The sequence below is a fragment of the Arachis hypogaea genome, chromosome 13 (assembly GCF_003086295.3).
Source record: "Arachis hypogaea cultivar Tifrunner chromosome 13, arahy.Tifrunner.gnm2.J5K5, whole genome shotgun sequence".
Lineage (NCBI taxonomy): Eukaryota > Viridiplantae > Streptophyta > Magnoliopsida > Fabales > Fabaceae > Arachis > Arachis hypogaea.
The window spans coordinates 7,940,335-7,957,138 of record NC_092048.1 but is presented as its reverse complement, the minus strand read 5'-3'; the positions used below and the strand labels follow the sequence as shown (position 1 = coordinate 7,957,138).

The following is a 16,804-nucleotide window of genomic DNA, read 5'->3' as shown; positions in this document are numbered from 1 at the left end:
ATTTAATTTATGAGCTCAATTTCAAGCTCAAGCTTGGCTCACCAGCTCACGAGCTTAGCTTATCGAGTTGTTAACGAGTCGAGCTCGAGCTGGCTCATGAGTTGGCTTGACTCACTTCCAGCCCTACACGTAATAAACCTTTTCTCTTTTCACAATCAAATTTTTTGTTCCCCTGCTTGCATCCCCATTCACATGTGGTAGTCCCGCATCCATAATGGTGACTTTCTGACCCTTTTGATATTGGGCTGCACCACTTCTATTGGTCTTTGTTCGTATCACCTTTTCATTTATTTCTGATTTTGGTAAGACATAGTAAAGGTCAGAGTATCAAACTAATAGTGTTATCAAGTGTTACCATGCAGACAGTGTCTATACTTCTTAAGTTCTTAAGAACTATACAATATGAAATGCTTCAGGTTCACTAATTAATGGTTCTTCAATAAAAGTGCATTTGCACAATATCAAAATATTGTTACAAAATCCAAACGCCATATGCAATAATATTGGTTATAATTTATCAACTATTTTAAAAAACCGGTTAAAATTTGGTTAAAGTTTTTTAATCGGTTAACTAATTTATTGGTTTTTTATGAACACCCCTAATAACAAGATTGGTGCAAAAACAAGTAGCACCAAAGGCCAAAGCAATGCCTAAGTTCCAAGCAAGTGCCTTGAGGGAGAGAAACCAAGAATAACAAGCATTCAAAAACATCACTATCTATATTCTATACCAAGTTATAGATACTGAATTGTATGTGCCTATGTGTTACTGTTTTTATTTGAAGGTACGAATATAAAAAAAAAATTGTGGATATACTCCCATAATGACATCTTCACATAAAGATAGTATTGTAAACTATTAGATGAGTTGATATGTTTGACTAAATATGTTTGATTAATCATCTAAGGATTCACAATGTCATCTTCATATGAAGATGTCTATCATACGAGTATTCTCCCAAAAAAAATTAACCCCACCGAGTAGTACAGTAACTGTTTCCACCACGCATATCCTAATAACTCACTTACACATTGGCGGGCTCATACCAATCTTACTAGCTTTTGAGTTTTGACCTCATTATTAGTTTATATATCTTAGTTCTTGGAATCCTCATGTAAGTGATCATGTTATTGGGGTTCTTTATTTATTGGAGGAATTAAGAGACGGATATATATATATAGTTATATACTAATTTAATTATCAGTTTACAGACTAATGCTTTCACCATCGCATCTCTTTTGAGGTATGTGGATGGATGAAACTAAAAGCGTTGAATTGGAAATTGGGAATAATTGGAATAGGGACAAACGATATGACGGTGATTATTTGTTGCTTATATGATATGCCATTGCAAACATTATTGATCCAAACGAGGTAACATCTATATATACTATCACCACAGTTGTTTCCCCCAAAGGTTAATGCTAGCTAGTACTTGCTAATGTGAACATTTTTAGACATCGTAGACCCCCTATAGATATAAGAGGCACAAAGTTTTATTGCTTTGTGGCTATCAAATGCTTTTTATTTTTCAATTATAATAACTATATACACATTGTTCTCTTTTCAAGCAATCTGTGCCTGTCTGTAAAAAAACACTTCGGGCGAGGAAAAAACTAGCAAACATTACAGTTTTGTACGAGATATTTTGACGACAAACGCCATTATTTAGGTGACATAATAATATATAAGTTCATGTATATAGTTATTATATTCCATCTTATGCACGATCACTGAAAAAAAAATAGTTATGGTAGTTCTGCCAGATTTTTTTATAGATATGGAGAGAAAAATGGTGTAAGACGCAGTTATATAGTGTATGGGTATTTTACGCAACTGTGATGTTAGGAACAAAATCGGACCGTCCGATTTTTTTATTCAAAAATCGAACCCTCTGATTTGTGTTTAAATAATTAAAAAAATTTAGAATGTACAAATTGGACGGTCCGATTAGTTTAGTCAAAATTCAAATTCTCTCCTCACACAACTCGGACTGTCCGATTAGAAGACAAATTTTTTTTAACAAAGAAATCGGATAGTCCAATTTCTCTTTTTATTGTTTCAAAACAAACTGTCCCACATCCATGTCTAGCACTTATGTTCTCTACATCTACGCACAATACACACGCTGCTGCCGTATAGAAAAAAAAAAAGAGCCTTCTAGTTCTGCTGTCGTGAATAACTATGAAAAAATTTTGAGCCCTTCTTGTTATTAGCTGAGAAATACACTAATTCATGCTGTTCAGTTCATTTGGTAGGCTTGACTTTATTATTGTTGTTCATTAAGACGTGTATCTAATCTTTGCTATAAATCAATTGCCTTCAAAGTTTGAATTATGGTATGAACAATTCGATAAGTTATTAGATAATTATAAGTAGATTATTAGTGTATGAATCTATTTTTCGAAGAATAAAGTCCAACAAATAAAATTGACAGTCACCGATTATGCTTTTCTTTGGTAAGCAACTAGTCAAAGAAGGGGACGAAATGATGTCCTTTTGTCAAGGAGAAATTATTTACTCTGTTGTTAGAAGGAATGTAGCACTAAACTATTAGATTTTGTTCATGGGGAAAAAAATTATCTTACTTAACTGATAAAATGAGACAATACGAAAATTTAAAAATGTTATTACCGAAATAATTTTAAAAAGTTAGATCAATATTTTTTAGTTTTCTCTTAAAAAAAATCTATTGTTTTTTGTTCCGTGGCTCTAATTCTATCTTCACCTTTATAATTTGAAAAAAAAAATGGTTTTTATTCTTAATTTTTGTAATTTTTCTAAAATATTTCTAACGATTAATTATATTTAATTTTATTTTTAATATTTTTTATTTACATAAAAATTATCTTTAGATGTTAAGGTTAAAGACAAAATTAAAAATATCCATAGATAATTTCGAAACAAATTGAAAATGTTAAAAATAAAATTAAATGTTATAAGTATTTAAAAAAAATCATAAATGTTAGGAAAAAAAATATATTTAAAAAAAATTAAAGGTAAATTTATTTTGTTTGTAAAATATTTTTTATTTAAAATTTTATAAAAAAATAAAATAAAAAAGTTTTCCCAACCCAAACTAATATTCTGACTCGTCTGGAGTCTCTACTAACCTCACCCATGTCTCCTGTCTATGAAGTATGAACCATATAATTATGATTGCATATAAAAGTTATCGTTCTCGAAATAAGCAACTTAAGACACAGACCAATAGAAAGAAAAAAATAGTGTTGGTGGTTGAGAAATTTGAAAAAGCTTATGCTCTCTGTCTTCTCTCCTCTGCTCTACACAAACAAAACTGTTTAGCGTGGTGGTGGAGAGTGATTGTTTTTGTTATTGTTTGTTGCAGCGCCGGAAAACGAGACCGAGATTCATTTCAATTCCATTTTCGCATCTGAATGGATGCTATTAGAAAGCAAGCTTCGAAGCTTCGAGAACAAGTAGCTCGCCAACAACAGGTTCTATTTCACTGTTCTTTACCAGATCTTTTCCCCGATCAATTCGTTTAGATCCTTCCATTCGCTATCTGAATCTGAGAATCTTATCTCGTTTCGTTTCGTTTCGTTTTGTTCGCGTTGTTTCTCGCACTCGATGCGATTTGTAATGAATCTCATTCGTTTTTCCTCTCATCGCGATGATGTTCGCCTCTGATTTTCGTTGCGAGATTGTAATTATCATTCTCATTAATAGATTAACCTCATGTTTTGGATCTATTCGAATTGCGCGATTGCATTGTGGAACTCAATTAAGAAATCTCGTTGAAATAAATTTTGAGCTAGCACCGTTACATTTGCATTCAATTCAGCAGTAGATTTCAAAATCACTACGCGTTGTATACTTTTCAGTAGGTTTTCATTGCTCGTTGTTTATGCTTGCCTCGTTTGTTATTCTTTATAACTCATGATTTCTTGCTATTTAGGCTGTTCTGAAACAGTGGTATGGCGGTTCAGATAATTTGGTCGCTGATGAGGCAGAACTCCAGCTACATCAGAGACTTGAGAAGCTTTATATATCGACACGTGCGGGGAAGGTTTTGTTTCCCCTACGCTAACTCTCTGCTTGCATCTCAGTTAATGTTCTTCATCCTCCGCTAATAATGAAATCTCCTTGTGTTTTTCAGCACTATCAAAGAGATATTGTACGTGGTGTAGAAGGTTATATTGTTACCGGATCAAAGCAAGTTGAAATCGGTAGGTAATGTTGGTTAGTGAAACTTTTTAAGTTTCATTGAAGTTCAATGTTGTTAGTTTATGGAAAGATATTGTTATTCAACTCCGAAACATCTTATTTTGACAGGGGCAAAGCTATCAGAAGATAGTAGGAAATATGGTGCAGAAAATACATGTACGAGTGGCAACACATTATCTAGAGCTGCACTAAATTTCGCAAGAGCCCGAGCTCAAATGGAGAAGGAACATGGAAACTTACTGAAAGCTTTTGGAACACAGGTACATATTGCGTGTCAATATGTTTGTTTGTATGTATGTGTATGTATGGAAATTTATGTTTGTGTTCATCAAGCAAGTATTTCTGTTGATATATTGCTAGGTTCAAATATGACACATCAGTGATGGTATAGTTTTTCCAAATAAACTGCTCCACCAAATATGAATGTGATTTGAGAACCTAAATCTCATGGAAAACAAATATGCAGACTAGGTGGGAGATCAATCTTGAATAAAACTAGTTTTAATACATAAGATCCATCTACTCACTTAGTTGCTCTATTTATAATTCTGACTCAATTGTTTGTTTATGCACTGCATACTTCCAACTAGACCTAAAAGTCTGTGACTGAAGTCTTGCTTATTGCTGAGTAGGTTGCAGAGCCCTTAAGAGCAATGGTGGTGGGAGCTCCATTGGAGGATGCCCGGCATCTAGCTCAACGCTATGACAGAATGCGACAGGAAGCTGAAGCCCAGGTATTTTAGAATTTCTCTTTCGTTTGCCACCTGCCTTTTTTGGTGTTTCTCATCTCCTTTGTCTAAGTGCATGATTAATTAATGATTTTATTTTCCTATTTTGACTTGTAAATACTGCCTTTTGAACCTAGACAGGCTATTGAAGTTTCTAAGCGCCAGGCAAAAGTAAGAGAAACGCCAGGCAATGCTGACAATGCCATGAAATTTGAAGCAGCTGAAGCAAAACTGCATGACCTGAAAACAAACATGGGAATATTGGGGAAGGAAGCTGCTGCTGCATTGGCTGCTGTTGAAGCACAGCAACAGAGGTTAACACTTCAGCGACTTATAGCTATGGTATTAAATTTTTACTTTATGATTATGCAACTCTCCAATTTAAGGAAATATTGTATCTGAGTTATGATGAATGCAATCAATTTCCGGTTCTCAAGGTTGAAGCAGAGCGTGCATATCATCAAATAGTGCTACAAATTCTTGATCAGCTTGAGGGTGAGGTAAGAAACCATATCATTATGTCATGTTTTTTCTATTTGCCTTGTAGATGTCAAATATGCCATCTGAAAGATAGGTCATTTTCATTTATTATAAACATCTGCGTTAACGCGGGATGTTTGTGCACTGGGCTGCCCTTCATATGTATATTCAACAATAGATGATATCTGAACGTCATCGAATTGAAGCTGCTCCTGCTCCTGCTCCTAGTGTGGATGAGAGTATGCCACCACCACCGTCATATGAGGAAGCTAATGGTGTCTATGCTTCTCAGGCAAGTAATGGATCAACTGATAGCATGGGTTACTTCTTAGGCGAGGTTAGTAGGAGACTGTTCCTTATACGAATACAAAGGGTTACACTTACAGGTCTAATATTGAAAAGGAATGCTGATGTGCTATTTATAATTTCTACTATTCTTGCAGGTTTTGTTTCCGTACTCTGCTGTGTCTGAAGTGGAGTTGAATCTTTCAGTTGGTGATTATGTTGTTGTCCGAAAGGTTAGTATTGTGCTGTATCTAATATAACTAGCTTTCTTTAACTCTTCGAACCAAATAAGGGCTTAGACATGGCATTACATTCGTGGGGAGGCATTCGACTTGGATTTCTTTAGCACTGATATATCAATAATTATGCAGTCAGAACGTGAGTATGTTATAACTGATTCAACATACAATGATTGTTTTGTCATCTTTTATGATGTGCCTTGTGTCCCGACTCAAGCAGTTATGGTTCACAATTTTCTGTTCCTTCCATACCAAACTGGTCCCCTTTTCTGTTTCCTTCCATACCAAACGGGTCCCATTTTTCTGTTCCCCCGGTATGATTGCTGTGATTTTCACAGGTAACAAATAATGGGTGGGCCGAGGGTGAATGCAAAGGAAAAGCAGGTTGGTTTCCATTTAGTTACATTGAAAGAAGGGAACGGGTTCTTGCTAGCAAGGTGGCTGAAGTGTTTTGAACTTTCTCCTGTTGGGTTTGGTTTTCTTAACCCGGGGTATTTTTATGTGTGTGATGCTTTGTACTTATGGTGGATAATGTGTTCTTAGCATAGAAAAAAATGATTTATGATAGAAAATGCCAGCTATTCCCTTGTGGTTACCAATTACATAATGTATAAATATGTTGTCATCTTTTGCTATTTGCTATTTAGTTGCCTCAGTCTGTTTCTTTTTATCTTTCATAGCTTGGTTTTGTGCTATTTCTGCCAAAATTTTATTGCATCTTCAGTTCACTTATATGCGGTTAAGGGATATTGTGCAAGGATGAGGGTTGAATTAGACGAAGCTAAAAACCTAGTATTTAGTGCCATTAGCATTTTAATGTTCAAAATTGCTTTTTTAATTGCATATTGTAGCACAATTATTTTTAATTATATTTTGGTTAATATAAATATCTGTTATTAAAAATGTTAGATTTCTTAACTATTCCTACGTTCTAAATTATAGTAATAAATTAATAATATAATGTATTCTTATTTCTTAGTGTTTTGAAAATTGGACCGAATAGAACGGCTCAATCGGGTTAATAAAAAATCAGTAGATCGATTCGGTTTAAACAAAAATTTGATTGGTTACAAACTGATAAAATGATTGAAAAAACCGGTCAAAAAATTGATTATTTGTTAAACCGGTCTAACTTTTAGCGATTAATTGGTTTAAAATAACAAAATAAAAAAGAATTAAATTTTTTCTAAAAGAATATATATTTTATATAAATATTATTTTATTCTAACTGGTTAAATTCCAATTTGAACTTCATTTGAATTTTTTAAGGTTTAAAGTTTTGAATTTCTGATTCTACTAATTCAATTACTGGTTAGACGTTTAGAACCTTGGTTTTTTTCCCCACTTGAGTCTTAATTAGACACTTGGCAAAGCATAACGAAAAATTCTTCCATTACCCAAAAATTAAATATTCATTTAATTTAATATTATATTGTTATATTTATTTTTCAAGTAAAAGTGCACAATTGATTATTTTATATTTAAAAAAGCATTTTTATTTTTTAATTCTTGTAAACCGTAAACATTGTAAATTTTTATTTTAATTGAGATCAAAATAAAATAACTTTGATAGAAATGTGATCCTACACTTTTATCCCAAAGCTGAATGATTTCATCACTTTATTTATAATGATTCTATATTAAATTATCATCCCTTTAGCAATTTTTGAATATTACCACTCTTAATTTTTTTTATAAAAATCAAATTTACAAAAAAAAAAAAAACATTGTTCCAAATAAAATCATTCATCCAATTAATCAAAATCGAATATTAATCAAAATCACATTAATTTGAATTTGATTCAATTTCATTTTTTAGCAAATTACATGATTGGATCAAATTTTAGATTTATTTCTCAAAATTCAACAACTGTCTAATTCAATTCAAATTGCACAATGCGATATGATACCATTGTTCTATTATTAAATTCAAAATTTAACTTACAATATATTTAATTTGTTACATTTTTATCTTAGTCATGTATTATTATTGTTTGGTAAGTATTTTGTAAATGTAAAATCAAATTTACTTATTTCTATTTTTAATAATAAAATAACAATTTTATTTTTTAAAACTAGAATAAATCGATTCCATTTTAATCGTAGTAGTTTAGATCGAATTGAATTAAATTTAAAAATAAAATCAAAATGATCTAATCCAAAAAAATAAATAAATTATATATTTTCAATCGAATTAATTTTTCTTTCAAAACCGATATAAACTGCCCCCGAATATCCTTACCCGTATTCTTGACAGCTATGCCGAAAGTTCGATACTTGAACCTGTTTTTCTTAAACAGGAAAAGAAGGAAAGGTTAGTATATAAAATATAAATATATCTGAAATGATTTGGCATTCCAACTCTATGCAAGTATATCAAGAGTTCAAGACGTATTAATGACAGTTTTCGTAAAGTTAATCTATCACAAGCCTACAGGAACTATATATTACACTGTTCATTTTCAGTTACTACAACACACGACAAATTACTTTAGCCATTAAACTACTGCCTGCAAGGCTTCACATTGTGTCGGATGAGGAATGCCATCCAAGGTCAGAAAGACAGAAAGGCAAGAAGGCTTAAAATACTACAAAAATAAAAGAAGTGAACAATTATTAGAAAATATAAGTGGTTATATTTTTAATTTGTTACATATATACAATACATTAGAACCAACAATAGAACGTACACTAAATGTTTTGGCGGTTAGCAGAGAGATATGCAAAAAGGATGGAAAACGTGATGATCAGGATGAAGATCTGCAAGGGAACAATTTGCATTAACATCGGTATATAAATATAATTAAGAAATGCATAGTTAAAAGAGAAAAAAGAAAAAAACTTGCCATGGTGGAGCTATATCCGTTCCCATTCACAATGTAAGATTTCCTGTTCAAATAAATTGAAGGTTTGTTAAATTGTTAATGTAAAAAGGGTAGCTTTTGAGTTTTGAAGGTACTAAGATAGTTGTCTGCCTTTTACTTAGGAGACCAGATTCTCTGCAAGTCTTCTGTATAGATTGCAGCCTGCTCAATGTTTTTGTAGCATTGGGATCATTTTTGTCAACCTACAATGAAAAAATGCCAAACTTTCTTAGTTGGAAAATGTGAGCTCTAAGAAAATCCTTGAAACTGAAAGACAGCTTGAGTTCGATTAGGATAAACAAAAGTAGCGCATCCACATTCTCGTGTTGCAAACGTAATCATAATTTGTTAAGAAGCATGAATTCTTCATACCTTGGACTCCAATATACAAGCAAAATCAAAGAATGCACCATAAACATCAGCCATTGTCTTTGTTCGGTCAATCACTTTGGCAGTTAAACCTATAAATCATAACCAAAAAGCGTTTGTAAACAGCTTATTTAATCCTTATTTAAAAACATAAATAAATAACAATGCACAAAAGACCATCAAAGGAAAAATCGCCTTTAAATAATAATAATAATAATAATAATAATAATAATAATAATAATCATCATCATCATCATCATCATCATCATCATCATCATCATCTTGTAAAGAGAGGAGGAAACCGTAATAAATGACTACACAATTGGCACTGGTTGTATATGTTAATCCGAAAGTAAAGAGAATCCAAGATATAGTTTTAAGAAGATTCTTTCTACACACAGTTACCTAGAGCAAATTGCAGCAGTTCACTTATTCATTGGACTTCCATATATCTTTGCCCCACTATTTTATACCAATTTTATCTTTATATTCCAGCATGCGTTAAGTGGAAGACTTCAAAAAGATATTGGCATTGAAATGTTTAACTTACCACGCCTCATTTTTACTACACCTCTGAAGACTTCGATGTTGTTATAGCACAATGCAATTGTCCCAATTGCCATTATCTATCACAAAAATTGTCAAATAAACATCCAACTTGCTATGGAAAAAAAAAAAAGGTGTGAAAGGTAGCTATTGTCATATGCAGATTTATCGAGCATAATATGCATATCATCAAGAAATGATAGAAACTATAAAGTAACCAAGAAATGAACTCTAAATATAAGATTAACATGATAATATCCATGTATTTATATTATATATTACTTACTAATTTAATAATAAAAATGTGTGATATGACCCTTTCTTATTAAAATATGAGAGGAAATATTTTTTTCTAAAATTAATAAACTCTCTTCCTACATTCTCTTATCTACTTCTCTCCCTTTTTCTATTTGTCTCTATCCTTCCCACTCTATATAATTATATATAATTTATAATTTATTTATATTCTATATTAGTAATTTGACAAATCAAAATATGTCACCAAATATTTTTCATTATAATTAAAATAAAAATTTTCTTTCCAAAATTAACAAACTCCTTCTCTCATTCTTCTTCTTTATCTTCTCTTTCTTTTTTCTCATCTCTATTTTTTTCTACCTTTCTGATCTACAAAAAATAAAATTAACAAAACAATATAATTTAAATAAAAACTATTACTATTGTATACATATTTTTATAATTTTTTATTTAGTTTTAAATTTTCACCACTTATTTTTTTAATATATATTTTCATTTTTCTTCCTTCAAATATTTATTACATATAATTTGGAGAGAATACTAATGTTGTGATTAAATGTTAGAACCTAGATTCAATTGTTTGAAAAAAATATTGACTTTGTGTTAATTTTATAACTATCAATATAAATTTTTTATACTAATATGTAATTATATTTTTATATACATAGAGAAAAAATTATTATTTTAAATAACAAGTATAAAAATTAATTATTTCTATTTGTGCAACAGACTTAACACCTAATCAAATGTAAAAGTATATACGTTAAATTCTTTCAAACTTTAGATAAGTAATGTTAAAATTAATTATTAATAAAAAATTAAACTTTTTTACATGAAAATAATAACTAAAAATCTTATTATTTGATTTTTACTTATCTACGGAGACCTGGTCTTTTTAGTCGACGGAAACTTTTGTCTTCTACGATCTTTTTGTAAAAATAGTTTGATTTTATAAATTTTTTGTCATAATTTATAATGTCATTGCAAAATCGACGTAATTTTAAAAGATTTATATTCTCGTAATGTTATTAGGAGTAAAAATAGTAATACTAGTAATATTATAATATTAACCAAATCAAACCAGCAAGGTTACACAGTAAAAAGTTGACACTCCTAACCTAGAAAATCAATCAGCCAATGGAAGATCTATCACGTTAATTGTACATGAAATTGTGATTCCGCTGCAAGTTCCATCGCTGGAGTTTGCAAAACACCTCATGGATATAATAGATTGTAATGTTGCATGATTTTTATTTATTTATTTTATCTTAACTAGAGTGAGAAGCTTTTATTGAAATCTAATATAGCTTTGCAAGACAAATTACCCAACATCAAAATTAATTAAGCAACTTAACCGAACCTGGGGAATAGCACAAAAGCGAAATATAGCCAGGTCTCTTAATGCAGACATGTACTTTAAAGAATCTTCGGCATGCATCAGAGCGTTAGTGACCATGTCATTTAAGCATTGCACTGCCTTGATGGAATTCTCCGGATATTTCAGCTCCTGGATAACAAAATTTAAACTGGAGTAAGAAAGAAGAGAATCTTACACGTGCACATTATTACATTAAGACAGAAGAAAGGCATTCGTGAGTGCAGAACAAACTAGTCTGACAGGAAATGTTGTTTTCACCCGTACCAACCAGTGATAAGAATGTTATCGATTATAAATAAAGAATCGACATCCACTCATTACTCATAGTACTCACAAATGAAAAGCAACACAATAGGGTTGAAGGTACTCTCTCTCTCTCTCTCTCTCTCTCTCTCTCTCTCTCTCACACACACACACACATAATGTGACTGTTTCATATTATTGTGTAATAGGAGAAGATTCTAACCGTCATAGAATAAATATAAGTTCTTAGGGAGACAGACCTCAAGTTTGTTAACATATTTACTCCAGATCTGCCGAGGCCAAAACATTCGTGACTTGGGGATCTCATTGATGTCTTCCAAATAATCTCGCATAATGTTTGCTTTCTGCAATATCAAAAGGTTCTTAACTGAAGCATAATGATTGTTTACATACTGTTTTACTAGATAGTACTACCATCATACCTGCAGAAACAAGCCCATTGAATTGGAGAGGTCATCTGGAGCAAGATCTTCTGAACCAGAGGCATGGAAAAGCTTTGATAAACCTAACCCAACAAGTCCTGCCACGTAGTGACAATATTCATCATAGTCATCAATTGTTTCTACCTGCAAATTGAGGGGAAAAATAAAATCTCTTGGACTCAATCGAGATAATCTTTCTAAACCCTAAACCCGGTGAAGCAGAGCTCTGTATATCAGATTTTCTGGGATAGATGCTATAATAGTAATAAGGGTTTAGCTAACACTTGTTAAGGTTACCGATGTATATATTTTTTTCAAGGAAAACCCAAATTTTATGTTTATGAATGCATTTATTGAAGAAAAAACTTTAAAACATGTTAGCCATACCTTAATAATATACTATTGTAAAAAAAAATAATTATCATTAAGTAAAACATATCTTCATTATCTGTGCTTCCAAGACCTTCATTATACAATGTGAGAACTTTTGTCAACTGGGGGAAAATATCTAGATAATATAACTGGAGGCAAAAATCTATAAAGTTCGATAACAGTAAAATTCAGAACTATGAGGCAACCATCCGAAAGAATAAAATAGTTTAAACTATTTTAAACCCACTTTATAGTTTAAATAATAGAACTATAGAAGACATGTATGCCAGACCTCCTTGCAAATAAATTTGGCCATTCCTGCACCCATCCTTTTCGTAATATCCTCAATTGCTTCTTGGTAGCTGCATAGTAGAATGTATCGCAAAACTCCAGTCAGTCAGTCACATATACACTGATGAAAAGCTGATAAAAGACAGTGAATTTACAGTCCATATAGCACACATCTCATAAATCCCCAGTTCACTTATTTAACATGAAAATACAATCACAGACAAATTATGGAATTAGACCCTCCTTAAGTCTAAGATATTTTGCATGTAATGGTAGCATCATTAGATGAATATTACTCAGATGACGACAAACTGTTTTGTAATTGTAGCAGAGAAAAGAATATACAAGTGCGAAACCTCTGCAGTCAATGTAAGTAGGAACAATTGACTGTATTCATCAGCCACATACCGTTTATATATTAGGTAGCTATTCTAAAGATGTAAGACCTTGACAATCTCCACAGTCCACAGCAACAGCATGCCACAAAAGTAATAAAAAACAATGGCCAGAAAATTGAAAATAAAACCAAAGTGCTGCTGCTGATTGGAAAATGATGGAGATAAACAGAAACAAGTGGAACCCAAGTACCACAGAATATTAAAGGAGAAAAACTAACCCCTTTCCAAGTTCCAGAAAAGCAGTTGAAACATGATGAAACTGGTCCATTAGAACTTTGTAGTTGTTTGTGCCACCTTGTTACATACAAAAAAATTATAAGTAGTTCAGCATCAACAAAATTTGAGGTGTAAATATATCACCAATTTTCCAAAGTTAGATAAAGGTTGCCTTTATTATAACCAATTGGATTGGACTTTAGTTCAAAGTCCAATCCAATTTCTGATATAGAAAAGTTTGATATGGTTAAATTGAAGGAAACAACATGATGGAAGAAAGTTGATTATATAAGAATGGACCTTATTCTCCATGGCATTTACTTTTACCTAAAAAGAGGAGCAAAATAAAAGACACTTACATGAAAAGTGCCAATCACGATCATATATGTGATTATGAAAAGCTATTAGTATTGGCACTTTGACATCTGTATCTATGCTGGTATCATCCTCTGTCAAGAGAACAAAAAACCAAAAGTTTTAGCAACAATCGTGATTTGCGTCTTACCTAACATCAAGTCACCAACAAGGCGAATGCACATTCTAATGAATGTCTGTTGACATCAAACATTGAACACACTCTAAACCAAGCATGTTTAGTCTAAAGATGGAACCATAATTTCTCAGAAATGTCACATTCCTTCTAAAGAAATGGTCAATGGCAACAGCCGCAATATGTGCAGTAGATCAATCTGAGACTTAACACAGTTTCCAAATCCACAGAATTTCCACATCCTAACAAGTCCAGATATAATTTGCTTATAATTTCAAATTTAATGGCTAGAAATAAATCGTCAACGTATCAATAACTAGAATTTTCCAAATCGTATGTTGAAAAGCCCTGCTTCACATTCAATACTTAAAAATACACTAACAATAAATAAATAAATAAATAAATTATCATTACATATATAGAAAAGAAAGAAGAAAAAACCGAAACGAAGCCAAAATAGAAATTGAACATCATAACATGCAGTAAAATGAAAAAAATACATCATTATCAATTTATCATGATCATAAACTACGAGACACAACAAGCAATATCGTGATCGTTCAAGAAATGAAAGCGTACCAACGGTATCCAACGCTCGAAGAACCAAATAAAATATGCAAACCTGCAAATAAAGATGCATAGGTATCGGATTCGAGTAAGAAACAACTCGATTCAGAAAATATTAAAATAAAATAACGGCATAAATCAAATCCAGATGCAAACGAAAATCGGAAATCGCAGACGAAAACAAAACGCGAAGGTAAACTCACGGCGTTGCGAAGGTCGGTACCGAGCTGCTGAATGACGAGTGCGAAGCTTCTAGAAACCTTGTGGAGCATGGTGTAGCAGAATCTCCAGTGCGGCTCCGGCGGGATCTGCTTCTCGGCCTTCTTCGCCGCCATTTTCAGCTTCAGCAACGGATACAAATCATCTGGATGCTTCATAATCGCTCCTAAACTCCCCATTCTCTCTCTCTCTCTACGTATTTCTGAATCTAATTGAAAATTAGAAACGACGCCGTTTGGTTTACGTGCTTTGTCTTCGTCTTCTATCTGAGTTTCTTAGGGAGAATGGAGAGTTTCGCTATGGCGAGGCGTGGGTCTTACTCTTAACTCTTAAATGTGATTTTAGCAAATTTGGAAGTTGGTTTAAATTTGAGGTTGGAAAACAATGGTCACTCACTTCATGCTTAATTGCTTATGGACGGATTTGAATTTATTAAAATATCTGTGGATTTACTCGTACACAGTCACTGGTTAGTTATTGGTTACATTTCATTTTCCATTGCGTATGCTATTGCTAGCCTGTACCAGTATATGCTAATGCTACCATGCTGAGGTTGGTTGGTTTGTTTTTTCCGTTATTTTGAATAAAATATATTTTTTTATTCATGGTATTTTTTAAAGTTTCTAAAATTATGTTGATGTTTAATTTGATTAGAGTTTATATGTCTAAGATAAATTTTAGTTCTACTTTTATTGTTAGGATTTGTTGCCTACAATATATTTTATGGGTGCGATTTTTTTTCAATCTTGTATTACATGAATTGATTATACATCTAACAGCCTTTTATCATTAGACATTAATTTTTACATACTTTTTCAGGATAGTTAGTATAAAAATATTTTAACCCATTAAAATAATTAATTTTTAATTTTATTATTTAAAAAATATCTAAATACATACATTTGATATGATAAATATATAAAATATTTTACGCGATTCATACATCAAAATTAAACTATTAATTCCTCTTTTTTTATGCTTGCCTTTTTTGTTATTGTTTATAACTATCATGATTTTTTGTCATTTAGGCTTTTCTAAAAGTGGTTTGGTGGTTCAGATAATTTGGTACAATTATGCTCTGAAATCCTAGCTGACTAGCTTCCAGGCTTTCATATCCCTTTTTTTTTTTCGGTTGACAAATGGAATCGAGACTCAAAAATAATAGAGACGAGATTACTCGGGTTATGAGCACCTCTCTAGTATCATCACCAATAATTTTACATAGTTTTCGATCAAGTTTATCAACAAAATGAAATTCTTCACTTAAGTTAAGACTCTTCCTAGCGAGAAGGTCTGTTGCTCGATTTCTTTCCCTATAGTTATGCACAAAGATCAACTTTCAATTTTGCTGCTTGAATTGGGTGATTCTCTTCATCAGTGCATTTGGGTGCACAAAGTTATTCTGTTTATTCAAAATTGAAAGAATAGCCTTCGAGTTTACTTCCAGCTCAATTCTTCTTAAACCTATATCCCAGGCCATTTCCGGACCCTTTAAACCCCCCCCCCCCCCCCCATAACTTTGCTTGGAATGCTGTACAGTTCCCAATATTTTGCATGTAACCTGCTATCCAACATCCATGTTCATTTTTTAATAGTCTACCACACCTTGCCTTGCCCATATCTTCCACGACAGGTCCATCAAAATTGATTTTTATCCACCCTAAGGAAAGAGGTCTCCATTTTATGTGGCATTCATCTCTTTTCCAATGACTCTGCAGCAACTTGTATCTTTTGAACGTCCTTTGAATACTTTGTACAAAGAGGATTATGGAATCCTTGGCATCGACTGACCTTTATATGAAGGAGAAAATATTTCTTTATTCCTTCTATTGAAGGTGTGTGAGGGAAGAGATAAGAAAGTTCAGATTCAGAGCCAAAAGTGTTCACTTTCATTATGACTTCTCTCAAAGAAATGTTTTTCGTAACTCTTATAGCAACTAGCAAATGTATATATACTATACTAACCTGCACTAGCAAAACAGGGGAGAACTAACTAAAGCTAACTCATTATAAATACAACAAACAGCAGTATATATGTTATATCAGGTAATACCCTCCTTCAAGCTGGGAGGGTTGGACATAAAGATGTCCAACAACCCAAGCTTGCTACACAATGTGTTGAACGGTCCTGGTGCCAGAGGCTTAGTCATGATGTCTGCCACTTGTTCATGTGTAGAAAGTGGTAAAAGATTAATTAAGCCCTCTTGCAATTTATCCCTCACAATGTGA

At 32.2% G+C, this 16,804-nt stretch overlaps 2 protein-coding genes across 2 annotated transcripts; one reads left to right on the top strand and one right to left on the bottom strand.

Annotated features, from left to right (window-relative positions):
- Positions 1 to 3,063: 3,063 nt before the first annotated feature.
- On the top strand, positions 3,064 to 6,563 carry LOC112736933 (SH3 domain-containing protein 2). Its single transcript, XM_025786615.2, has 10 exons — positions 3,064 to 3,459; positions 3,921 to 4,031; positions 4,122 to 4,191; positions 4,298 to 4,449; positions 4,822 to 4,923; positions 5,059 to 5,259; positions 5,355 to 5,417; positions 5,576 to 5,734; positions 5,841 to 5,915; positions 6,260 to 6,563. The coding sequence occupies exons 1-10, from the start codon at positions 3,400 to 3,402 to the stop codon at positions 6,374 to 6,376; spliced, it is 1,110 nt and encodes a 369-aa protein (XP_025642400.1). The 5' UTR covers positions 3,064 to 3,399; the 3' UTR covers positions 6,377 to 6,563.
- A 1,694-nt stretch (positions 6,564 to 8,257) lies between these two features.
- Positions 8,258 to 15,134, bottom strand: LOC112736932 (squalene synthase 1). The gene is made up of 14 exons (XM_025786613.3): positions 14,560 to 15,134; positions 14,369 to 14,411; positions 13,659 to 13,748; positions 13,302 to 13,377; positions 12,687 to 12,756; positions 12,023 to 12,166; positions 11,840 to 11,944; positions 11,319 to 11,465; positions 9,705 to 9,780; positions 9,158 to 9,246; positions 8,897 to 8,988; positions 8,768 to 8,810; positions 8,612 to 8,681; positions 8,258 to 8,509 (listed from the first exon to the last, which is right to left on the bottom strand). Exons 1-13 carry the CDS (start codon positions 14,752 to 14,754, stop codon positions 8,613 to 8,615), a joined length of 1,239 nt encoding a protein of 412 aa, XP_025642398.1. The 5' UTR covers positions 14,755 to 15,134; the 3' UTR covers positions 8,258 to 8,509; position 8,612.
- Positions 15,135 to 16,804: the final 1,670 nt, after the last annotated feature.

What these genes read in the sequence shown, in the direction of transcription:
- LOC112736933 (XM_025786615.2), top strand. Translation starts at nt 3,400, where the DNA reads ATGGATGCTATTAGAAAGCAAGCTTCGAAGCTTCGAGAACAAGTAGCT. An exon ending in GACAGGAAGCTGAAGCCCAG is followed by an intron (nt 4,924 to 5,058) that starts GTATTTTAGAAT and finishes GAACCTAGACAG; the next exon opens with GCTATTGAAGTTTCTAAGCG. An exon ending in TGGGTTACTTCTTAGGCGAG is followed by an intron (nt 5,735 to 5,840) that starts GTTAGTAGGAGA and finishes CTATTCTTGCAG; the next exon opens with GTTTTGTTTCCGTACTCTGC.
- LOC112736932 (XM_025786613.3), bottom strand. Translation starts at nt 14,754, where the DNA reads ATGGGGAGTTTAGGAGCGATTATGAAGCATCCAGATGATTTGTATCCG. An exon ending in CCAAATTTATTTGCAAGGAG is followed by an intron (nt 12,167 to 12,686) that starts GTCTGGCATACA and finishes CTCAATTTGCAG; the next exon opens with GTAGAAACAATTGATGACTA. An exon ending in GCTTTTGTGCTATTCCCCAG is followed by an intron (nt 9,781 to 11,318) that starts GTTCGGTTAAGT and finishes TTTTTGTGATAG; the next exon opens with ATAATGGCAATTGGGACAAT.